The sequence below is a fragment of the Pituophis catenifer genome, unplaced genomic scaffold, assembly GCF_029215685.1.
Source record: "Pituophis catenifer annectens isolate HBS135680 unplaced genomic scaffold, rPitCat1.0.hap2 SCAF_1, whole genome shotgun sequence".
NCBI classification, from domain to species: domain Eukaryota; kingdom Metazoa; phylum Chordata; class Lepidosauria; order Squamata; family Colubridae; genus Pituophis; species Pituophis catenifer.
In genome coordinates, this window is record NW_027256881.1 from 292176470 (window position 1) to 292199183 (window position 22714).

At 38.9% G+C, this 22714-nt stretch overlaps 1 protein-coding gene across 2 annotated transcripts in view; it reads right to left on the bottom strand.

The window, feature by feature from the left end:
• PRKD1 (protein kinase D1) overlaps nucleotides 1–13455 on the bottom strand; it is a 106532-nt gene extending 93077 nt beyond the window's left edge. For both annotated transcript variants that reach the window (XM_070931366.1, XM_070931364.1), the window contains exon 1: nucleotides 13278–13455. In XM_070931366.1, coding sequence (XP_070787467.1) covers nucleotides 13278–13304 — 27 coding nt within the window. In that variant the 5' untranslated portion in view covers nucleotides 13305–13455. The remainder of the gene's footprint in view (nucleotides 1–13277) is intronic.
• Nucleotides 13456–22714: the final 9259 nt, after the last annotated feature.

Consider the following 22714-nt stretch of genomic DNA (forward strand, 5'->3'; position numbering starts at 1 on the left):
GCTATTTTTGAAGACTTCAATAGGCACGCTATCAGTTCATCTTGAAATAAAATAATCAAAAACACAAAAAGCTCTTCTGTTTGCAAGACATCGACTACAAAGTTTGATATATTTATCTAGAGATATAGTATTTTAGTGTGAATTATCTCATCCTGAAAATGAAAAGCATTAATTTCATACAGGAAGTACTCAACGTATGGCCACAATTGAGCCCAACATTTCCAGTGTTAACCAAGTCATTTGTTAAGTGAATTTTGCCCCATTTTAAGACCTTTCTTGCCTCATTTGTTAAGTGAATCACTGCGGGGTTGCAATAACCCCGTTGATAAGTGAATCTGGCTTGTCCATTGAATTTGCTGGTCAGAAGGTCGCTAACAGTCATCACATGATCTTGGGAGACACAACGGTCATAAATATGAACCAGTTGACAAGCTTCTGAATTTTTATCATGTGACCATGGGGATGCTGGAAACCTCTTAACTGTGAAAAAGGGTCATGTTACTTTTTTCAATGCCATTTTAACTTCAAACAGTCACTCAACAAATGTTTGTAAGTTGAGGACTACCTGACAGTCTTTTCTACTGATCAAAGTTACTTCAAAGGAGGAGAATTCTTCTATTATTTGTATTACCACAACTTTCATAAAAACACTTGCATTTGCAAGAATCACTGGACATGTTATTGTTGTGAGTCTGTTGTGTGTGTAACTCTGTTTTGATAAGATTTATACAAATCTTTTGAATAAATAAATAAAACATAGGCACTCCAGGTCAATTAACAACACTACTAGATGACAGGTAAGGTTAACCAACCAAGAGGAATAACAATCCAATACACTACCTTTTCCACAATACAGACTTTATTTGTTCTGCTGAGTCTGTCAGCAGCTTTTTCAAACTTTGGTAACAGTAGCAATATAGATATAGCACCGGGAATTATTAGATATTAGAAAGGAAGAAAGATGTTTTCAGATAACGTTTTGTATGATTATGCATTACGTTATTCATGGAAATAAAAATACTATTTTTAAAATCTTCAAATAGAGCTATTAGTATAAGGAATTGACAGGTTTTTGTGGAAAAAAACTGTCCATCTGGATACATATTCAGGAAAAACGCAGCAGTTTTCAAATCATTCAGATAGAGGAATTTACTAATCATTATTGGATATAGAACAAAAGAAGCTGCCTTACAGTGGGGTTTATGGATTTGGGGAAAGCTCCAGATTTGCAAAATCTCAAGCCATTCTCCTGAGACCATGAAGTTAGAATATCTTCACATAAAAGTATGAGTACTACTATCTAAGCATTATCACTCCTGGTAGATATTAAGATGCGGGGACACAGTGGCTCAGTGGCTAAGATGCTGAGCTTGTTGATCAAAAGGTCGGCAGTTCAGCAGTTCGAATCCCTAGTGCCGGGTAATGGGGTGAGCTCCCGTTACTTGTCCAAGCTTCTGCCAACCTAGCAGTTCGAAAGCACTTAAAAAATGCAAGTAGAAAAATAGGGACCACCTTTGGTGGGAAGGTAACAGCGTTCCGTGCACCTTTGGCGTTTAGTCATGCTGGCCACATGACCACATAGATGTCTTAAGACAGCGCTGGGTCTTCGGCTTTGAAATGGAGATGAGCACCACCCCCTAGAGTTGGGAATGACTAGCACGTATGTGCGAGGGGAACCTTTACCTAGATATTAAGAAAGAAAACAAAAATGTCCTATAGCTCTCAAGCAGCAAAAAACAAATAGTTAAAACTAGACAGAAAACTAATCGATGTTACAGTACATTTCAAATAGGAATTGTTTGAAGGAGTTTCTGTATATCCCTATTTTAGTTTAAAATAAGCATTAAAAAAATCCCCTAGCCTTGCAACAATTTATGATTTAGTCTAGGAGTTCTTAACATGGCACAAATCTGTTCATTGTGATTGTAAAAAACAAATGCCACAAGATATCCAGTCCTTATATATTATCTGTTGAAATGGAAACACAGACGTTTATAGGGAGTCAAACTGTTGGCTCCTTTCTCTTTCTCCGGGGCAAAGGCTCTCCAGAAACACTTCCTAGCCCAAAATGGAACGGCCATCAACATCAGTTTGAATGTTTTGCTTACTGCAAGTTCACAGTAATAAATTAAGAGCATAAAGCCTCATGCGTGTATCCGTATAACTTTGAGTGTAAACATAATATAGATGAGGAATAATGAAAACTGACTCAGAATTCTATTTTTAAGGAATCACTACTGCCAGCAACAGTATAAATTAATTACAACTATTGTCTGTTGTTTCCACATTCCTTCTTATAAGAAGAGAAGTGTTGCTTTAGGACTAGGCCTTCTGAATACCAAAGTCCTTGTCTATCAGAAAGAATGCATAATTTCTATTCAGAGAAATGCCATGCAAAGTTGTCATTGACAAAATAATTCAGTAGCCTTTTCAAATCAGGTTAACATTTAGGGAAATTGTACAAACAATAAGTAAAAATAGCAGCCATGAAAGGATTCATGGGGGAATACTGCACACTTTCGTCCAGGAAATCTGCAAAGATTAGAAACTATCTACAGTACAGCAGGCTTGTCTAGAAATCACAATATAGAAACCAGCAGAGAGGTTAAGACATTCATCCACCAGTTTATCTGTTTCCAGCTGAATTAATCAAAGTGTGGATTTGTGGAAGTAGCAGAATGTTGGCATTAACAGAATAAAATAAAAGCAAGATTGCTAATTTTCACATAATGTTGATGAACCTATTATTTATTTCATTCCCCAATAACTGCCAGTAAAAAGCTTTTCAAAACCAGTAATTACCAGCATGTAGTCCAGCACTAGTTTTTTTTCTTGGGAATTTGCCACTAGAAGGCTACCAGATGGAGAGAACAAGTAAGCTTGCCTAAACAGAACATCTTTTTTCACTGCATTCTGATGATATCATTAAAGAAACAGGGCAATGATTATCCGAAAACAAATGAAAGTTGGGAGTTGAAAATGTGAAATTCATTTTTCTTCCTAATCTGGCCAACAAGTCTTGTATTATTCGTTAACCTTGAACTTGAACTACTCATTCTGTTGTTTACAATGATACAGTAAAAAGCTAACATTTCAAGCTAATAGTCTGCTATGTATAACATTTACGGTACATACTGCAGTATAATCACTCTCTTCTTGAAGAGATATTTTTCCAGCGCTAATAAAGTCACTGGTTGACTTTTAAATCCTTTTTAGTTACACTTAGATGATTTGCTACACTTAAGGTGATGAAAGAAAATGAATACCTACATATGCAGACACTTGAAACTTTTAAAACCTTTTTCAAAAATAACTTCTGGAAAACATGGAAGAATTGTTATTAATCACTACTGTGGTGTTTTAAATAGATCAAGAATTTATTCCTACGGTTTAGCTCTTGAGTTTTATCTCTACCCATATGCTTTAATAGAGATTTCCTGGTCATCTCTCATTTAACCAGAATAAACCCTACCTAAGATCAGTCATTGTTAACTATGCACTGCCATATGCCGTGACCAACTATTGGATACTACCTATAATAATGGATTCAAGTCTCACTGCAGTTTGATTGGCACACCCAAGTTCATATTAAAAGCAATCATTGAAGAAGCAACTTCAGTCATGACACAACTTTGTATGAAACAGGATCTCCTAAATGGTTCCATGCTGCTAAATAGGAGTAAACGCACTGGATCACTCTTGATTTTTCTTAGGCCCATATCCCTAACATTTCACATAACAGGTAGAGTCCCTTTTTATATCTTTAGAATGAGGTAAGATTAAACAATTGCCTTGGCTTACAATCTTTCAGCAAGTTATAAATTATTTAAGCCATGTAAATTTGCAGTGCAAGTCTACTTCAAAACACAGAATTTCTAACAGCAAACCAGATTCAGAAGAAAAGCAGACTCACTGTCAGAGTGAAGAACACACACACAAAGAAAAACCAGATATACAGGTAACAACTTGGATACCAAGGTTCACTAGACAAGGCAGAAATGTAGTTATGTAAAAGCAGAACCCAAGAATCCAGAAGTCAATCAACACAGTCTGAGCTGTAACAGAAAACTATTTCAACACTTAACAGTGCTTGAGTAAAGCCTTAAATACACACTCTCTCAGCTTCTGCCAAGCACAGTTGGTGCCTATCAGACCTAATTACAAGGCCTGGCACTTCAAGCCCACATGCTACTTACAAGCAGAGCTATTCCTGCTACATGCCTCTTCCCACAAATGTGCACTCCTCTTTCTGTCTTTTGCTGCTGTCTAAAGCTATAAGTGTTCCCATGAGCTAGGCAATCTGAGTTTTAATTAAGATTCAAGTTGGGGAATTGGGATCTGCTAAATGAAATAAACTTTTCAGTAGTTAGAAATTCTTCCTTCTTTTCCTCCTCATATAAGAGGCATCGTAGGCAGGAACCATTAAGAACCAACCTTTTCAGATGTCAGGCACTGTCACCTAATTTTGCATAATGCTTTGAGTTAGGGATGCATAAAATGATTCAAATTTGAAAAGTGCAAAGTGAGTCATTTTAGCCACTTGTATTTGTTTGAATGGTCAAACAGCCTGTTACAAATTCAATGCTTTCTCATCTAAACAAAATATTGCAATACATGAACACTATCAAATCTCATAGGCTCTTCTCTTGAAATATTAGGGCAGAATTGCTCTGAAATATACATATTCACACTTTTGGGAAATCCTATGGATGCTATCTGAAGGAATTATGAATTACACAATACTGGTGGGTGCTACATACCAATCTTTGCTCTTCCAAGATATTTGATGGAAGATGAAACTACCTGATCTCAAGGAAGGTAGGTAAAATCTTCTCGTCAGTTCCTCTTCCAGCTCTCTTTCACAAATATACATATATATATATATACACTCACACAAAGTAACACAATATAGTCAGATTAAACATCCTAGTGAATTATGCATTGAAAGACTAAGGATTTAAACAAGAAAGAAGCAGAAAATTTGTATTCTAAAAATATTCTGTAATGTATCATCTGAACACTAGTTGGAAGATGGAATTTCCTATCTCATCGACTGAATTTTAGAAGGAATCTGGACCATGTTGATACATGCAAAACGGGATGGGGCTTCAATCACAGAAACATAATGGACACTTTGGCTTTCCTGACCAACCCCATCCACAGACACACCAGCTCCTTGGAGCCTTCCTATGTTCTGTCTTACTTGTTGCCAGGAAAAAAAAAAAAAAAACCAAAGAGATATAGAAGAAAGAAAAGCTACGCAATTCCTTGGTAGTACTAGAAAGTGTCTATCTGAAAAATTAGAGATATTTTATAGCACTGAATGAAAATATGAGAGAAAAAGTGATGCAAAGGTTTTTATCCACTTAAGTGTCATTACATTGTATACTGCACGCATACGTACAATAGCTCAATAAACAGAATTGGCCAACTTGCCGTGGCCAAGTTGCTGTGGCCAGTTCACCATGGCTAACTCACTGCAGCCAACTCACCATGGCCAACTCACTGCAGGACAACTCATCACGGCCAACTTTTTTTTTTTTAATTTTGATTTATATGCCGCCCTTCTCCGGAGACTCAGGGCGGCTTACAAGGCGTTAAGCAATAGCCTTCATACTTTGGTATATTTTATACAAAGTCAGCTTATTGCCCCCATAAACTGGGTCCTCATTTTACCTACCTTAGAAAGGATGGAAGGCTGAGTCAACCTTGAGCCTGGTGAGAATTGAACTCGCAGTAATTGCAGGCAACTGGAAGCTAAATACTACCTTTAACAGTAGTATTAGTCTGCTGCGCCACTCAGGCTCCTTGCCACGATACAATTCACCACTGGACAATTTATTAATTCAATTTAATTGTTCAAAACACATAAAAATTATTTTAATTTTTGTCATTCACATTTCATTCTGTCCTTCCTTTTGCATCCTTTCTTTAATTATTCTATTACACCATTTCTTTGATATTAGTGTAACTCTTGTCCCTCAGTGAGTTGTCCCATAGTTGGCCATTGTGAGTTGGCTGTGGCAAGTTGGCCGCAGCAAATTGTCATAGACGCTCAATAAATGTGCCACTTCCATGGCTATTAGTGACTCTCTTTTATGCATGTACAGCAACTCTGACTGTAAATATTAATTTCCTGACTCTTCTAAGAACTTCCAGATTCACGTATATCCTACAGCAAAAATCCACTAAAAAGTTCAAACAGACTTCACCTTTATTTCAGTAAAACCATATACTCATACTCACTTGTATGTATAATAAAGAATTTTACATTATAAGTATATAATAATGGGCATCACAGTCAGGGTAGGCAGAGCAAATGGCTCCATATGGCTCCAATAAAAGTGCCAAATGCACCCTGCTGTCAGCACTCAAATTCTCAAGCACTGGGGAACTGAAAATAGAATCGGTAGCCTGTCACTAAATATCCAAATGCAAAAACAGTGGAGTGTATCAGGAAGCCAACTAGTAACACCTTGTCCACATGAACAACCAAAATGTAGGTGTGTAATCACAAACTCACGTCTCCTGTGGCTTAAACATGATGTACGTATACATCCCCTAAAAGTTTTCTTTCTCTTCTCATTCATAATTGTTTTCTGCTCGTTACCAAGAACTTCGGCATTAAGGTACATACTCCTTGATTAAATGAAGAATAAAGAAGTGGCATACAACCATGGATAATTGCATCACCGTGTTTGTTTTGGTTCATCAGATTCGGGAAGCAGGAGGAAAGCCTGCAGAGCAAGTTAGGTAAAGGCTCTAGTTGGGATGCAGCCAGATAGCACTCACTCTCTCTTCCTCCCACTCTCTCTCTCCTTCCCATACAACAACTCCAATACAAAGGGAAAAGTCTTGTCGTTTCTTAGCCCAAACTTCACAGGACTTCCTACTCAGTCTTCCTTTTTCCTGAAAAGGCAGACAAGACTGTTGCCTCTGGAACTGAGAAAAATAGCACTTTCCCCATATTATAAATTAGATATTAAAGCATACTTGGAAGTTTTAAACTTTACTTCTTATCTAACTAGATGTCAAAATTAATTTCATCACTGTAAGTCAATAAATTTGACATGGTTACCTAAACTGATACAGCAGAACACAAAACACATTATCCTTTGCCAGCTTTCCAGAAGTTTTAAAGGAAAACTAATATAATCATGTAGAATGTAAAACTCTAAACAATACCCAATTGTCTGTGTAAGTTCTAGGTGAAGCTAAAAAAATATTGCTATGGTAGCTTTTTGCTTCTTAATAAATGTCTAAACAAAATAAAGATATGAACTTCACCTTTTCTAGCTAATGACAATGACTAATGACACCCCACTTTTCTTGCAAAATGGGAAGACACTTCACCTCCAGGCATAAACATAGTTTCACTATGATTATTTGGAGTATATGGCAGAAATTATTAAAATACATATTTTGAATTCAGTCATAATAAATATTATATCAATAGCACTTAGCAGACTTATATATTATCCCATAGTGCTTTACAGCACTCTCTGGATGGTTTACAAGTCAACATATTGCCCCCCAACAATTTGGGTCCCATTTTACTGACCTTGGAATAATGAAATGTTAAGTCAACCTTGAGCTGGTCAGGATTGAAATCCTGGCAGTGGGCAGAGTCAACCTGCAATTCTGCATTCTAACCATTGTGTCACCAAAATTCTAGCTCTGTAAGAAAGCTCTAGCTCAAATTAACTTTCAACTATTTATATGCTATTTGAATTAATTAGTTGTTTCAGTTTAATGGGAAGTAAGGGAAGGTAATGGCTTGGATTTTGGTGGAAAGGATTACATGTTCCTAATGTTTGAAAATAATTAATGGAGTTGTTTGTTTTGTTTTCTCCTCTTTTAATAACATGTTGGGCTCATTTAACATAGCTTCTAAGTAAGAGTTGAATGAAGAAATCATATTTCTTTCATATAAAAGTTACCAATAATTTCTTAGCATGTGTAGAAGTAGTTAATACTTCAGTAACAGAATCATAGGAAATTCAATACATATAGTTTGATGCATTTTCCTTTGCAAGTGTTGAATCCGTCTGGATACAAGAAGAGAGGAAAGTTTTAAACTTGCAGCAGAACAATTCCACAAGGCATAAGGTGCCTTGGTACTCTTTCTTCAAGGGGTACAATATTTGGTGCTCCTTTTTTCTCTCAGAAAAATAAACACTGCTAGGGAAGTTGGAATCAATGCTGCAAAGAAATGTATTTTAGATTTTTATAGTCAGTCATTCAATGTAATTGAATTTTTTTAAAAAACAGAGTTTGCTCTCAAACTAGATCCTACACCTTTCCATGGATATGGTGTAGGATCTTGCAGCTGAAGTTTTAGTCCTGCTTTGGCAAGAGGATATGGCCAACGATACTCCTTGCTGTATTTCAGCTAAGGAAATATTCCCTATTTGATTTATTACATAATTGCATCACCTGCCTGCTTTACTTCTTATGCTTCAACTGATTTTTTTTTCCCGAATATATATTTTTTTCTATACAAGAAGACTATAAACAGAATTGGGGAAGACAATAGCACAAGTATCAACACTGTTCACATTTTGAAAAAAAATAAACAAATTTAAAAACCAGAAAAAAATGTAAAGCGTTCTGACATTGCTTTACAAAACCAAAGATACTTCCTCGTGGAAAGAAAACTTCCAAGAAATTGGAAATGAGATTTTAGCACAAGCATGCACAAGATCAACCAATAAAATCAGGCCTAAGTACATTTCTTATACTTACTCTTTAACAATAAAGCCCAAATAAATACTTCTATATTGTCAAGCTACTAAAACTATCTAAACAAAACTATTGTTTATATCATATTTGGATGTAGTTGAAAAACTTGCTATGGGTTAATCCTAACACACTGAAAATGGGATATAGTTTTAAAATTTCAGTCTTAATGATTTTGCTTAATGCTGTTTTTGTGTAAATTATTTTTAAAGCTATCAGAAGAGGTTAAGTTTGTAACCGTTGACTGTAACGTGATTTTAAAATGTAAATGGAAGCAGATATAATGGGAACAGCTCCACCAAACCTGTTCAGACGTAAAAGAAAATCCTAAGGTTGAAGAGCAATTGATCCTGTCACTCCATCTACACTCTAAGATGCATTTAACTGGACCTGAACCCAATTTTAGTGCAAACCTTCCTCATCAATAGTGAGTCAATGAAATGGAAAGACTATGAGACGCATATATTTTCATCTCAAAGATCTGGGCTGCAAAAATCTAAACCAGGGGTGTCAAACTCAAATCGTCACATGATGTATCGTGACATTTTTCCCCTTCACTAAACCAGACATGGGCGTGGCCAGCACGTGACACATTCAGGTCATGAGTTTGAAAGCCCTGATCTAAACCATCACTGGATGACTGCAAAGAGTTAATGGTTTCTACATCTCTTTGATGGGTTTTTTGTTTTTTGTTTTGGTTTTTTTACAGAAAGCACTAACTCTTTACAGCCATAGAGCAGTGATCAGGTTCTCCTTTCAAAGTTTATTATTCAAAGAGGTCACCTGAAAATTCCCCAAGCTGAAATTCAGCACTGATGCTTTTAAAAGGTTTCTATCCACTCTGACATCATATTTTTGTCCTGGACAAAAAGCCCTGACATACTTATCCCAATCATTTGCATCAAATTCAATTTGGTACCAAACACAAACCTTTCTTTAAGCACCTAAAAGTTCACTGAGCACAATACAGGTATTAGAAAATAAGACTTTGTTATTTCGCATTTGTACACCTGTCATTTTTCTTTCAGTGCCAAAGAAGTCTTAGCCTCTGCTACGGTATTTCCTGTAACAAGGAGTCAAAAGTATCTGTTATGTAGTTAGGGAAGTCCCCAATATAAAACGGTAAAATCCTAAAATATTTTTGGCTTCCATTATCAGGTTCTTTGGTTGCAACTGTCTGGGACTTCTGTCCTTATGCCCACAAGATTTGATATTTTTAGGGCATGCCATTGATTTTTAACAGCTTTTTTGCACTCTTCATTATTGCCTAATATGAAGTGCTTTGGTACCTTACAGATTTCCACATTATAATTTAATTACCAGTCCCTTTTTGTTTCTAAGTACTAACACCTTTCTGTTACAACAATTGTGTATGTTACCAATGCTTCAAATCACAACATTTTACCACTAGGAAAATTAAATTAAAACACAATTATTAGCACTACATATCACTCTTTCCTCACTATACCCCACCTGAATCATGCAATGCTATATTAGTTTTATTGTTTTCTAGAACATAATACATTTGTTTGCTGTACTAAAACTATTTTAAAACAATTATCCATCTTTGTTCATAAACAAACAAAAGGATTAGATCTATGCAAACCTTAATCACCATGAAACAATAGCAGCAGCAGCAACAATATAATTCTCATCCCCAACTACTTAGTAGGGTGTAGTGATTAGTCAGTGTGTGGAGTTTTAATGTGGGAAACCCCTGTTTGAGGAGTCACTCAACCATGAAAGTCGCTTGATGGTGTCAAAAAGCTACAATGCATCACATAATTGCTACAATGGGAGCAGATCATCATTCTTCTGAACTTCCACAATCTATTCAGTCTCCAATAAAACAAATAAAAATTTGGTATATTACAGCTTAATGCAGAATCAATGCAAAACCACATTGATAGTACAAAAACCACAGTAAATTAAGATGTCAGTAAAGAATAAAGAGTAACTAAGAATAAAGGAATCTATGGAGGCCTTGGTGTTCTCTGGGCTTGGTTGTTTGATTGCAGACATTTCATCATCTAACTAGATAACATCATTCAGTGCTGATGATGTTTCCGAGTCAGGTAATGAAATGTCTGCAAGAAGATGACCAAGCACAGAGAGTACCAAGGCCTCCATAGTTCAACTCTGAGCTACATATATTGTTTTCTACAGTATTGATAGCACAGGAATCTGTCACAGGCTACATCTACCTTCTGATTTTGTCAACAATAAAATTCCTTCTTAAACAGGCATAACACACACATGTAACAAAGTATTAGGCGAAACTTTTTCGACCCTCAGTTGCAAACCTAAGGTTACTTGATTAGGGAAAAGAGTTCATTTCTTTGCAAATCCCTTTATACTCCCATTAGAGGTATGAAAAGATTTCCTTCCGTACACCATATTTTTTTCTTAAGCTTTAATTTCTCAATATGACATCATTATTTTCTCATACACAAACACACAAAAGAGAGACAGCAAAAAACATTCAGTGAACAGGAAGCTGAATCTTGGGGAAAACAAATGGTAGCTGGCTATGGATAAATAGAAATCTAGGAAATAATCAACTGTCATCAGGGGCTACTTTCTAAATCCATTTTATGCATCTGTGAAAATTGGCTGTTTCTTGAAAAGCCCATTCCATAACAAGCTAGTTCGTCTATAAAGTACTCCTTCACATCTTAAAAGGCTTTCTGTGAAGCCACCAGATGTTTGGAACTGAACTTTCAAAGAGGAAGTTACAATCTTTCCCCAAATTATAGCCCCTGCAATTTTACCACCTTCCAAACTAGGATGGGAACTCCTGGGAACCACGTGGGACAGATAGTGCTCTTGGATGAAAATGGTACAAATAACACCATGTCAGCAGTTCTGGGGTTTGAATTACCCTATTTTCCTCAGCCTCATGCATTCATTCATTCTCATGTTTGCCAAATCAATACATGTTGTGATGTACCACAGGAGGGGAAAAGGTAATATACCTCTCAAAGTGAAGGAATGGGGGTAAAGCAGATGATAGGGAAAGTATGAGAAAGAGGGTCAAAATAACTTTTAAAAATTGGTATAGTTCCTGAGATGAGTAAACAAGGCTGCTGCAAAATGCACAGCTATCCATAAAATACCATACTGTACACATTTTCAATATTATAGGCATAGGGCTTGAGGCTGCACTTTTATTCACCATGTGGTATTCCCTAAATTTGTCACCTCTGTTGCAGGGAGAAGGTGTCTGGATGTTATGCGAGTTCCAGACATATCCAAAGATTACAACTTTGGGGAAAATTGCAGAATTTGACTCAGCAGAGTTTAGCTGTTGGAGTTACATTGCAAGATGCCAATTCTGTAGGAGCAATAAAAAGGTAAAAGGTAAAGGTTCCCCTCGCACATATGTGCTAGTCGTTCCCAACTCTAGGGGGCGGTGCTCATATCCATTTCAAAAGCTGAAGAGCCAGCGCTGCCAAAGATGTCTCTGTGGTCATGTGGCCGGCATGACTAAACGCTAAAGGCGTACGGAACGCTGTTACCTTCCCACCAAAGGTGGTCCCTATTTTTTACCTGCTTTTGAACTGCTAGGTTGGCAGAAGCTGGGACAAGTAACGGGAGCTCACCCCATTACACAGCACTAGGGATTTGAACTGCTGAACTGCTGACCTTCTGATCGACAAGCTCAGTATCTTAGCCACTGAGTGTCCCCTTGTAAAAGCAATACTTCTGCATATTTTTGGGAAATCACATTTTTTAAAAAAAAAAAATCGGATTTATGGAATCCTTGTATTTCAGCCCAGGAGTCTTTTTTTTCCTGGACTGGCAACCGGATTCCATCTGTAAGGTCAGAGCCGGCATTCCACATATCCCAGGTCGTACCGGTTTGCAAGCATCGGATTACTTTGCTGAGCACAGGCTGCCAAGCGTGCCGGCTTGTTTTGCTTTCTGGCTTGCAAAGTGGAAACTTTTATTTCCCCAGCGGGTATAATGCAGGGTCGAGGGATTATTTTGACAGCTGCCAGTGCGCCCCTATCTCTCCTTTTCTTTCCAGCCCCTCCTACCAAACTCTCATTCTTGGACACAGGAGAAAGGAGGGGAGGGAGAAGGAGAGAGGGAGAGAAGAGAAGAAGGCGGAGCAGTAAACTTTTTTTTTTTTTCGCGCGTGGCAATCAAACTCTGCCGAGAGTCAACAAATCCAACTAGCCACTATGGAAAGTGTAGGGCGACCGAGGGAGGAAATCAGGGGATTCGGTTGGAAGGAACAAACAAAAGACGCATTACAACTTTATTACATTATATTCTAGTTCGGGGACGGTGTAGTCTAAAGGAATTGGCGTTTTATTCATTAAAACGAATCCCAAACCTTCGCGAACCGGTGGCTTTCCCCCAGCCTCTATCTCCGGGAGACTTTTCCCAAACGAGGCGAGCAAGCGTGGGCCGCGAGGGCTGGGAATGGCAGAAGAGGGAAGAGTAGCTACCTAGCTGGGTGAAGGCCAGATGCTCTCTCTCCTGTACAATCGGAGTGTCTAAAATTCAAGCCGGGGACCGAGGCGCCTTACCTTTTGATCGACGATGGAACAAGCCATTTCCCGGACATGGGTCAGGCTAAACTCCCCCGAGGAGTCTTGCAGCAGGAGCACCGGCTCCCGGCTGAGGCCGATCTGAAGGTGGAAGGAGATGCCGCCGCCGCCGCCTCCGCCTCCTCCTCCGGGTTGCGAAGGACTGGGCGGCCGGATGACCGGCGGAGCACTCATCGACAACTTCCCGCAGCGCGAAAGATGTGGCGGAAAGAAAGAGAGAGAGAGAGAGAGAACCGCGGCTTACTAAGAGTTTGCCAGTGCCGTCAATAAAATGGGGAGGGGGGAGCTTTCGCAAACTTCCTTAAGCCGCTAGCGCCTGGCACAAGGAGGAGAGCGACGAAGGACGCCCGAGCGGAGCTCAAGCCACCCTTGGAGAAGAGGCGAGCCTCGAAGTGGGGGAAGCGCCTCTCTTGCTGCTGCCGCCGCCGCCTTGTCTCCCAGCACTCACTGGAGGAGGAGGAGAGGCGGCGGCGGCGGCGGCGGCCACTGGGCGGTCAAGCGCTCTTTGAGAGAAAGAGGAAGGGCGGGAAAACAGACTTAGGCGCCTGAGCCACCACCCGGCGGCCTTGAGCAGTAACAGCCGCTCTGAGGCGCCCGAGTGGCGGGGCAGTGACCCAAACCCAAAGAGACGGACCTCCCCTTCAGGTAGCACCGAACAATTCCCTTGGACGCGCCTTTCCCTCGGCGCTCACCCTTCTCCCACCCGCCCCCCGCGCTCCGGCTGCGCTCCGAGTTGACGTCCGAGGTCGCCCCGACGCTTTTAAGGCGTCGATCTGCTTTGTTCCCTGACAAGCGCTCCGGGAACGCGACCTTGGCCTAACTGTGGGTCTCAGGGCCGGTTGCCGTCGCCTGTATCCTGGTGAGGCTCTTGTGCCCTGAATAGCTGATCGGCAGGTGAAGTTTTAGTCCCTCTCTGGCTAGAGAGAAAGAGTCACCTGGGTACCTCTGCTTATTTCACAGATATGAAAAATAACACAAGCCTGATTTGGAAAAAGCAAGTTGGCAACCCTTGCTTCCAACTTTTAACAAAGTTAAACTTCCCTAACTCCTAGGCCAGACACCTCTATGCCCTGCCCTGCCTGACCTAGCTCTTTTCTTTCTTTCTTTCTTTCTTTCTTTCTTTCTTTCTTTCTTTCTTTCTTTCTTTCTTTCTTTCTTTCTTTCTTTCTATCTATCTATCTATCTATCTATCTATCACAGCCTTCCTGTTTTCAGAAAACTCCAGCATAGGTTTGGTTTTTCAGTAATAAAAACCCATCCATTTTCTCCCCATCCAGGTGCCTTCCAAAGGGGAGGGGAACTACAACTTCCATCATCCCCCAGCCTGCATGGCACATTTGCTGAGGAGGAAGTTGAAAAGGGTTGATCCAGAAAGAGAACGTTACATCCTCCAAGTTCCCTTTGATTCGGTCAGTACCTTCAAAGTTGCCTTCATCCCGGCTGCTAATGGCTCTTCCACAGTTGATGCTCTTGTATTAATGAAAGGTAACAACAAACAGCTCTTAACTAGCAGGGAGAGCCAGAAGAAATTCTGAATCCTCCCGCTTTGTGGCTGTTTCTGAGCCGGGTTACAATTTCCGTGTAAGTAAGAGCTTAAACCTGTCAGCTAATTCCTTTGAGTTGTCTCCCATCCAGCAGAACAGCAGTGAGTGGTGCCATTACCCCCACCAAGAGGCAGCCACATGCAGAGAGGAAAGAGAGTATGCTGTCACTACAGAGTTGAGGCTCTAGGCTGTCCCTTATTTCAGCTGCTGCTGCCGCTCCACCTCCCCCTTGATTTGTGACAGAAGAACAACTAGCAAGAATCCCACCCACCACCTGTCATTTTTCTATTTACCAAACATGAGGTGAGGGAAACATCCTATCTAGTGATTGTCATTTTCTGAGCAGAAGCCCTTAATCTCACCAAGAAGGAGGAGTTTGTCTTTCCATCATTGGAACAAATGTAAGCCTCCCTCTGTATGTGCCCCCGTCTTTCAAACAATAAAGGGAGGATAAAAAACTGTCATTTGTTTAGCACGCTTGCATCCCAGGCTTTCTGTGAAGACTGCTGGAAAGCCTCTTAGGAATTTGTTCTGGGAGAAAAGATTAGGCAATAATTTGAACTAAACAGGTTTTCAAACTTATTTCACCCTGGTCCAAGAAACTATCTGGTCACACTTGGTGCTTGCATTACAAGATGTCAAGCAGTGTCATAGTTATTTGTAAGAAGTATTTTAAGTTATTTGTAAGAAGTATTTTAAGAGAAAGTAGAAAAAACAGGATGTGCTTCATCCAGCCCTATCTGACATTTCACACTTCAAATTGCTCCTGCAAATATTAGATTAAAAATGTGGCTTTCTTTTTAGGATACCAACATATTTTCTAGAGACTTAAATATCTGGAGGAGTTGTGTACATTTTGGTAGGAAGTTTGTAATTGTAGGCACATTTAATGTTTGCAATACTTTTCAGTGTCTTGTATTTTGTATGTATGTTGTAACGTTTTAGAGTACTTTTATTTTCTTTTTGCCATGAGGCAGAAAGGATCTCTGCATACTTTTAGAGAAAGCATACATAGGAAAACAGTGGCAAGAGTTCCTGCTGAAATATAACCCAATAATTCTAAAGGCAGGACCAAGGCATTCAGACTTAAGATGTAGCATACATTTTCAGACAGTATTTGAGCTGTTGCTATACTTGGCCTGAGACAAGAAAATGCAGCCTCCGTCCTTTACATAAACTTAAAAACCTGAAAAAAATTCTAAGGAAGATCAGACTTAAAAGTATTTGAATAGAAAATATCAGAACTGTAGGTTAGATATAGAAGTTGGGAATGGGGCATCTCAGGAATCACAGAAGAATGGAATGACAGACCATTTTTCTCATGGTCCATGAGTATGGGCTACATGCTGTCATTCAAATGAACACTAAAATAATACACACGAACAATTCAAAAATTAGATTTCTCTGAAATTGTATTCAAAGTATGACATACAAAAGTGATGACACAAATGAGATTGTAGGGACATATAAAGAACTTTTCCATCCCAAATGTGGAATTCTGATCATTGTTCTTTTTTATCTCTCTCCATTGACACAATAATGCTTGGAAAGTTTTCATGGTCATTTACTGGTAAAACGTTTTTACCATTTCTTAAAATCATTTTTTATTTTAACTACAGTTACAGGAACAATTGAACTCTAGTGATATTAAAAAGTTACATAGCAAGAATAAATTACAACTTTTCTGAGTTATTGGGAGGGAGGTTGCTTCCCAGTTCTCAATATCTAGTCTTTTCTAGACCACATAGCAGATGGCTATATATATTATGCAAAAGGTTGAGAAGCACACAATGATACAGTACATCTGTTGCACAATTTATTCATAGGATCTTCACAGAATCACAGAGTCAGACAATACCTTAGAGCCGTGATGGCGAACCTATGGCACGCGTGCCTGAAGTGGCACACAGAGCCATCTCTCCTGGCACGCGAGCCATCTCTCGTTGCTCTTCCGGGTTCCGACCCACCGGCCAGTTGGTCTTCACACACGCAGGAGCACCACAAACTGGAAGAGCAGCCGCTGGTCTTTCGGTTTCTGGGGTGCATGCGTGCACGAAGACCAGTTGGCCTGTGCGCATACAAGCACCAGAAACTGGAAGATCATCTTCCTGGTGCGCACATGTGTACGAGGCGGCTGCTCTTCCAGTTTGCGGTGCATATATGCACACCAGTCAAGCTGTTTTTTGCATGTGCATGTGCATCAGGAACTGGAAGACCAGGTGGCTGGTGCACATGCATGCACCAGAAACTGGAAGAGCAGCCCCCCTACACATGCATGCACACCGGGCGGCTGCTCTTCTGGTGCATGCACATAAATGCACACACTCCTATTTTGGAACTCAGTGCTGAAAAGGTTCACCAACACTGTCCTAGAGTCATTTATTCTAACCACCTGTCCGTTCAGGATCCACTAAAGCAACTATGACAGAGGACTTTCCCTCCACTTCTGTTTGAAGAACTCTTGAGCATGATTAGGAAGAAACATCCAAGCCCATATATGGCATCTCTTCTCATCAACTTATATAGGCTTCTGTCAAAGCAAGTCATGTTTTCTTTCAAAAATGAAATGTTTTCCTGTTCTATAAAGAAGGCTTCACACCAAAAGCTGGATCAAAAATATTGGTTGTGTTAGATCACAGCATTTATAGTTGTGCTAATCATGCCACCTAGAAAACTATCTGATTGATAGCTAGTGGTCTTTATCAAAAGATTATTGCCCTCAATACATCACTGTTTAGGATCTAATTTGAAACAGTTCTGATATCAGGCAAATGACTTTATACACCAGACTGTATAAAATGTATACACTTTTCCATTCCACAAGGTCTTGAGTAGTTGATTTCTCTGATCATTATCTATGGTATTTAATATCAATGGATTACTTCAGACATCTTTAGGTGACTTACAGAATGAAAATACACCAAATTGCATATGAAAAAGAAATACAATATTTAATTATCCATATTATCATAGCAGCAAGAATAATCTACGTACAGAATTGGAAAAACAATAATATACCAACCGAAGCTAATTGGATCAGAAAAGTTTTGGAATGTGTGGAGATGGACAAATTAACAAAGGAGATACAAGAAAAAGAGGAAACAGAATATTACTTAATGTGGGAGAAATGGTATGAATGGCTGGAGGAGATAGTTAAAAGGCAAGAAAAAATTAAATAATGGTCGAAATAGGAGTAAAAGTATAATAACAAATATGAGGAAACAAAAATTGTAGAAATGAAATTGTGTACACAGGTATTTGTATGTATATATGTAAATAAATTAATATTACAAGTATATGTACATAAGATATATTAGAATAAGGAAGAAAAAATGTATAAGTAAGAAATTCTTGACTGATGAGAAACTGTTGAAAAGGAAAAAATGTTAAAGCTTGCTTTCTTGCTTTCTTTCTTTTCTTTTCTTTTCTTTTCTTTTCTTTTTTTTTTTTTTTTTGATTTATATGCCGCCCTTCTCCGGAGACTCAGGGCGGCTTACAATGCGCTAAGCAATAGCCTTCATCCTTTTGTATATTTATACAAAGTCAGCTTATTGCCCTCACAACTGGGTCTTCAATTTACCTACCTTAGAAAGGATGGAAGGCTGAGTCAACCTTGAGCCTGGTGAGATTCGAACCTGCAGTAATTGCAGGCAGCTGGTCTTAATAACAGGGTGCTTTAGACCACTGTACTACCAAGGTTTTTAAAAAAATGTTTAGTAAAAAAAAAAGAAAATACGCCAAATTAGTGTCAGAACTGTCAGGGTTCCAAATAACAGATCCAACACAATCAAGACTCTTGAGGCCTAGGTGTTCTTCAAAGTACACATTTATTAGGCATGCCATTGGCACATCTGGTGAAAACCCCACTCTGAAAGTCCCACGGCTTTCCCCACCCATATTAAAAGTCAAAGTTCTTTCTCCCAGCCCACATGTCCATCACGTGGTCCAATCAGGTCACTGTCCACACTCCAGTTGGGGACTCCATCCATGCCTCCCCGGCACCTGGTGAGAACGTCCTTGGTTCCCAGGAGAAAGAATTTTTCTTTGGCTACAGGTCCCCAGTTATCTCTCTCTCCTCACTCCCGTTCCCACAGCTCTAGCCAATCCTGCAGTGGCAGCTCTGAAGACGCTCCAAAATGGCTTCAGAATTGACAAGAACAGCTTGAAGCTTTTCAACTCTCTGCTCTTCCCCCTTACATGCCTATCCAAAATAATAAGACTTTCATTTGCATTCCCTAAATACCAAGTGACAGGTGATAAAAAGAATAATCTAATGTACATGTCTAAAATTCAGGTTTAGAAGTTTCTTGTCAGTTTTCTTCTATTAAGTAATTCCCCAGTAAAATTGATATGACATGGCTAATGTTGAGTGTCAAGCCAACTCGACACTGAAGTGGGGAGGGGATATCTGGCAAGACCATCAGTGACGGGGCAGCTCTACCACACAACAACGTTTCTGCTACTTCGTGATGACGGGGGGGAGAGCGCTGATTACAGTCTCACACAATGATGGTGGGGGGGTGTTGAATCCGAAGAATAGGCGGTCGGTCACCCCACGGCCGGGACAGGGCTACGTGAGGGGAGGGAGAGCAGTTCCCGGCCACTGCAAAAGAGAGGCGGGGGCGGAGCCCGGAAGTACTGCCAATTGGCTAGAGATGCTCCCGGTTTAATTTGATTATTGTTAAAAGGGTGCTGGGAGGCAGCCGCTCCCAACGCCAACTTTATGTTCTTTGCAACGTTTGTGTATGACTCCACCGGGATATGAGGATTAAACCTGTTAACAACCTCGTGGATTGTCTGCGAGTCGTGTTTACAGCAGGTCGAGCCAGCTCGGTGAGCAGAATACGACAGCTAACAAATAAGTAATGTCTCCCCAAGTGAGAGGATATGGCCACACAGCTTAGGAAATATTTTATCATATTGTACTTAGAATATTTTTCATCAGTTTAGCTGAATTTAGGAAATTTCACAGTCCTTATTATTATTCCATAAATGTTATTCCACTGCCCCCATTCACCTCCAGTTTTCATAATATAGAGTGGACAATCTGATTATTTTGAAGGCAACCCCTATAAGCCCCAATCAGCATAAACTACCTCCAAAAGGTCACATCAAGTACAGTACCTAAAACTGGGATTAAATCCTCTAGGGTTCAGATAAAAGAAAAGCTACGAGAAGACAACTGAATTTATTGTCCCCTTCATTACAAAAAACTAGAAATGTGGTTGTTCTAAACACTGTTACATTTCTCCCAGTGCTTTTTCTTCAGGAAAGAGCCAATCGTCAAAGTCATAGCTATAAAGAGGTTTGTACAGAAACTTAAGTGAAATGGAGAAGGTAATATAAGAAGCCTGCACTACTCTTAAATGATACAATGTGAGTGGGACAGTCACTATGTAATTATTCTGAAATAAACACCACTTCAAGATAAAAGCACTCTCTTGAAAGGCGCAGCAAATTAAGCAGTTCTGAATCTTAGACCCTTTTCCTTCAGAAACTGTTCATCAGACTTTCTGAAGCAAGTATGACTTGGGCTTTTGGGGGAGAAAGAGATCTCTTTTTTTAGCCTGATAAAAATAAAAAGGATTTGGGTTTATGAAGTATTTCTTTCCACATTTCCACGAAAGTAAGCAACTAATTCAACCACAAAACCCACAAAACATATAAAATTGGGCAGTTTTTCATCATAATTAGGATTCTGTTCTTCTCATTATTCATATGTATACTAAGAAAAAAGCTTCATATCTTTTTAAGCAAGGCTAGACTAGTCATAAATATAGTAATTATTTCTACTTCAGAGTAATTCCTCTGATTTCAATTCAAAACACATGATATAGAGACTTTATGGGGCTCAAAAGAAGCTTTTGATTTCTTCTGCAGGAAATATAAGTACATTTACCAATTGCCAGATATTTTTCAGTAGCAATATAGGAATTTTAGAAAAAGTAGACTGATTTTTGAAGGATTATTTAGAATTAAATATATCTTATGTTTAACTTTATACTAACTATACTTGCCTTATCATATGCATTGATAAGTTAGATAGTGTCATACAAATGAATTGGACTATCATTCCATGTTGTAGTCCTATCTAACAATTTGGAGGTGCTATGTTAAGAAATGAAGCTCTAACAAGTACTTTGGCAGTTGCTAATTTTGGAGTTTCAGCTAGAAAGTTCTGTTTATTTTCCCATCATTTTCTGAACTATGAAAAATTGTGAGTTAATTTATTTAAACATCTTGATTAGTGGAACTGTGTTCTTCATGTATAAATGAGCCATCATAAATCAATTGAGAAGCACGGAACTTCCATATCTCCCATTGTCAATTCAAACCCAGTTCTGAATAGGGATAGATGCAGTTGCAATTCATTACCAGACAATGAGAAGCAAAGTGATGCTCATGCATCGGTACTTTTAAAAAGGTGGGGGGAGGAGAGAAAACATATCACTTCAATTATTCTTTCAGTCTGAAATTTGGCTAGGAGGACCCAGTTCCATCCCATGCTTAATTTATTACTCGATTCAGCTTCATTGTGATATAAGAAGAACATTTGGCATTTCATATGTAGCAATAGAATGATAACTTCTAGATATTGGGAGAAGCCTGTTCAAATTGAACTAAACACTGATATGTTATGATATTATTATGCTCTTCTATATTATGTCATTCCATTGCATATATTAAGTATGTATTTAATTTATTTATTTATATGCTTCCCATCTCACTAGCCAAAATGACTCTGAGCAGTATAAGTATACAGTACAGAAGACATCTCTGCTCAGTATATCTCTGCTCTGTTCTGTCCTGTGAGGTTCCATTCAAACAACAGGCTACTTAAGATCAAAATGACACACAAAAGTATAGTCAGTAAGATAGACCAACAATGTTTGGGTTCTTCTTTACGTTCCAGAGAATGAAGACAAGAGATCTAAAGTTGAGACCCAGAAGTATAGCATCAGAGATCGAACATTAGAAAAAGCTGAGAGACAGACAAGTAGTCAAAGCTCAAGGATAATTACTCACATGGCCTTACAAATAATAAAAATAGCACTGAGTAGTTATTTATTCTCAGAAAGCTTTCTACTAAAGGCTGCTGCTATCCAGTCATTACTCTTTGGAGGCTCGTTAAATCTGATCTGGATGACAAGGCCATCTAGGAATATTGAGCTTTTCATCCCTGTAGCTGTATCTCCCCTGTAAAAAAAAATTTCAGCATCCCCCTGCCTACCTATATTTACTGTAATACTTTATATCCTGATGTGGAAGCACCTTGTTTGGGCTACATCAGAGTCAAAGTAGAAGGTCCTTAGTAGCAGGAAACTGATCTTGGCCTGAGTCCTGCTTAGGATTCATCTGCTATACAGAATGGCCCTTCTTCTTCTGCAGCAGCATCTTTCTCAAATAAGGCAGAACAATTTGCTGTATTTCATCATGGTTAAAATATTGAAACATGCTGCACATGTGGCTATCTTGAAAAGTATCCAGAGATGTCAGCTACTATAAAATACAATGGCTGGGTTCTTCTACTACCAATGGAAAACCCTGAAGTAGTTATCCATTGCTTTCTGGAAGAGAAAATTAGGGTATTGCTTCAACTATTAAAGCCCCAAATGGTTTAGCATTTAACTATTTGCCTTTGCGTGAATCATTCCAGTCACTAAAGTCAATTTCCTCAATTTACCAAGTATGCAGGAGAACATTTTTCCTTTAATAATGTTCATAACATTCTTGTGTTGTGAAATAACATATCCTTGGGAATGGTGACTAGACTCTTGTCTCTATTTTAAAGAAAGAAGTCACAATCTTTTTCTTCAGTGAGAAAATATAATAATTTGGTATTTTTAGTTGCTATTCAAGTTTTTAAAATCT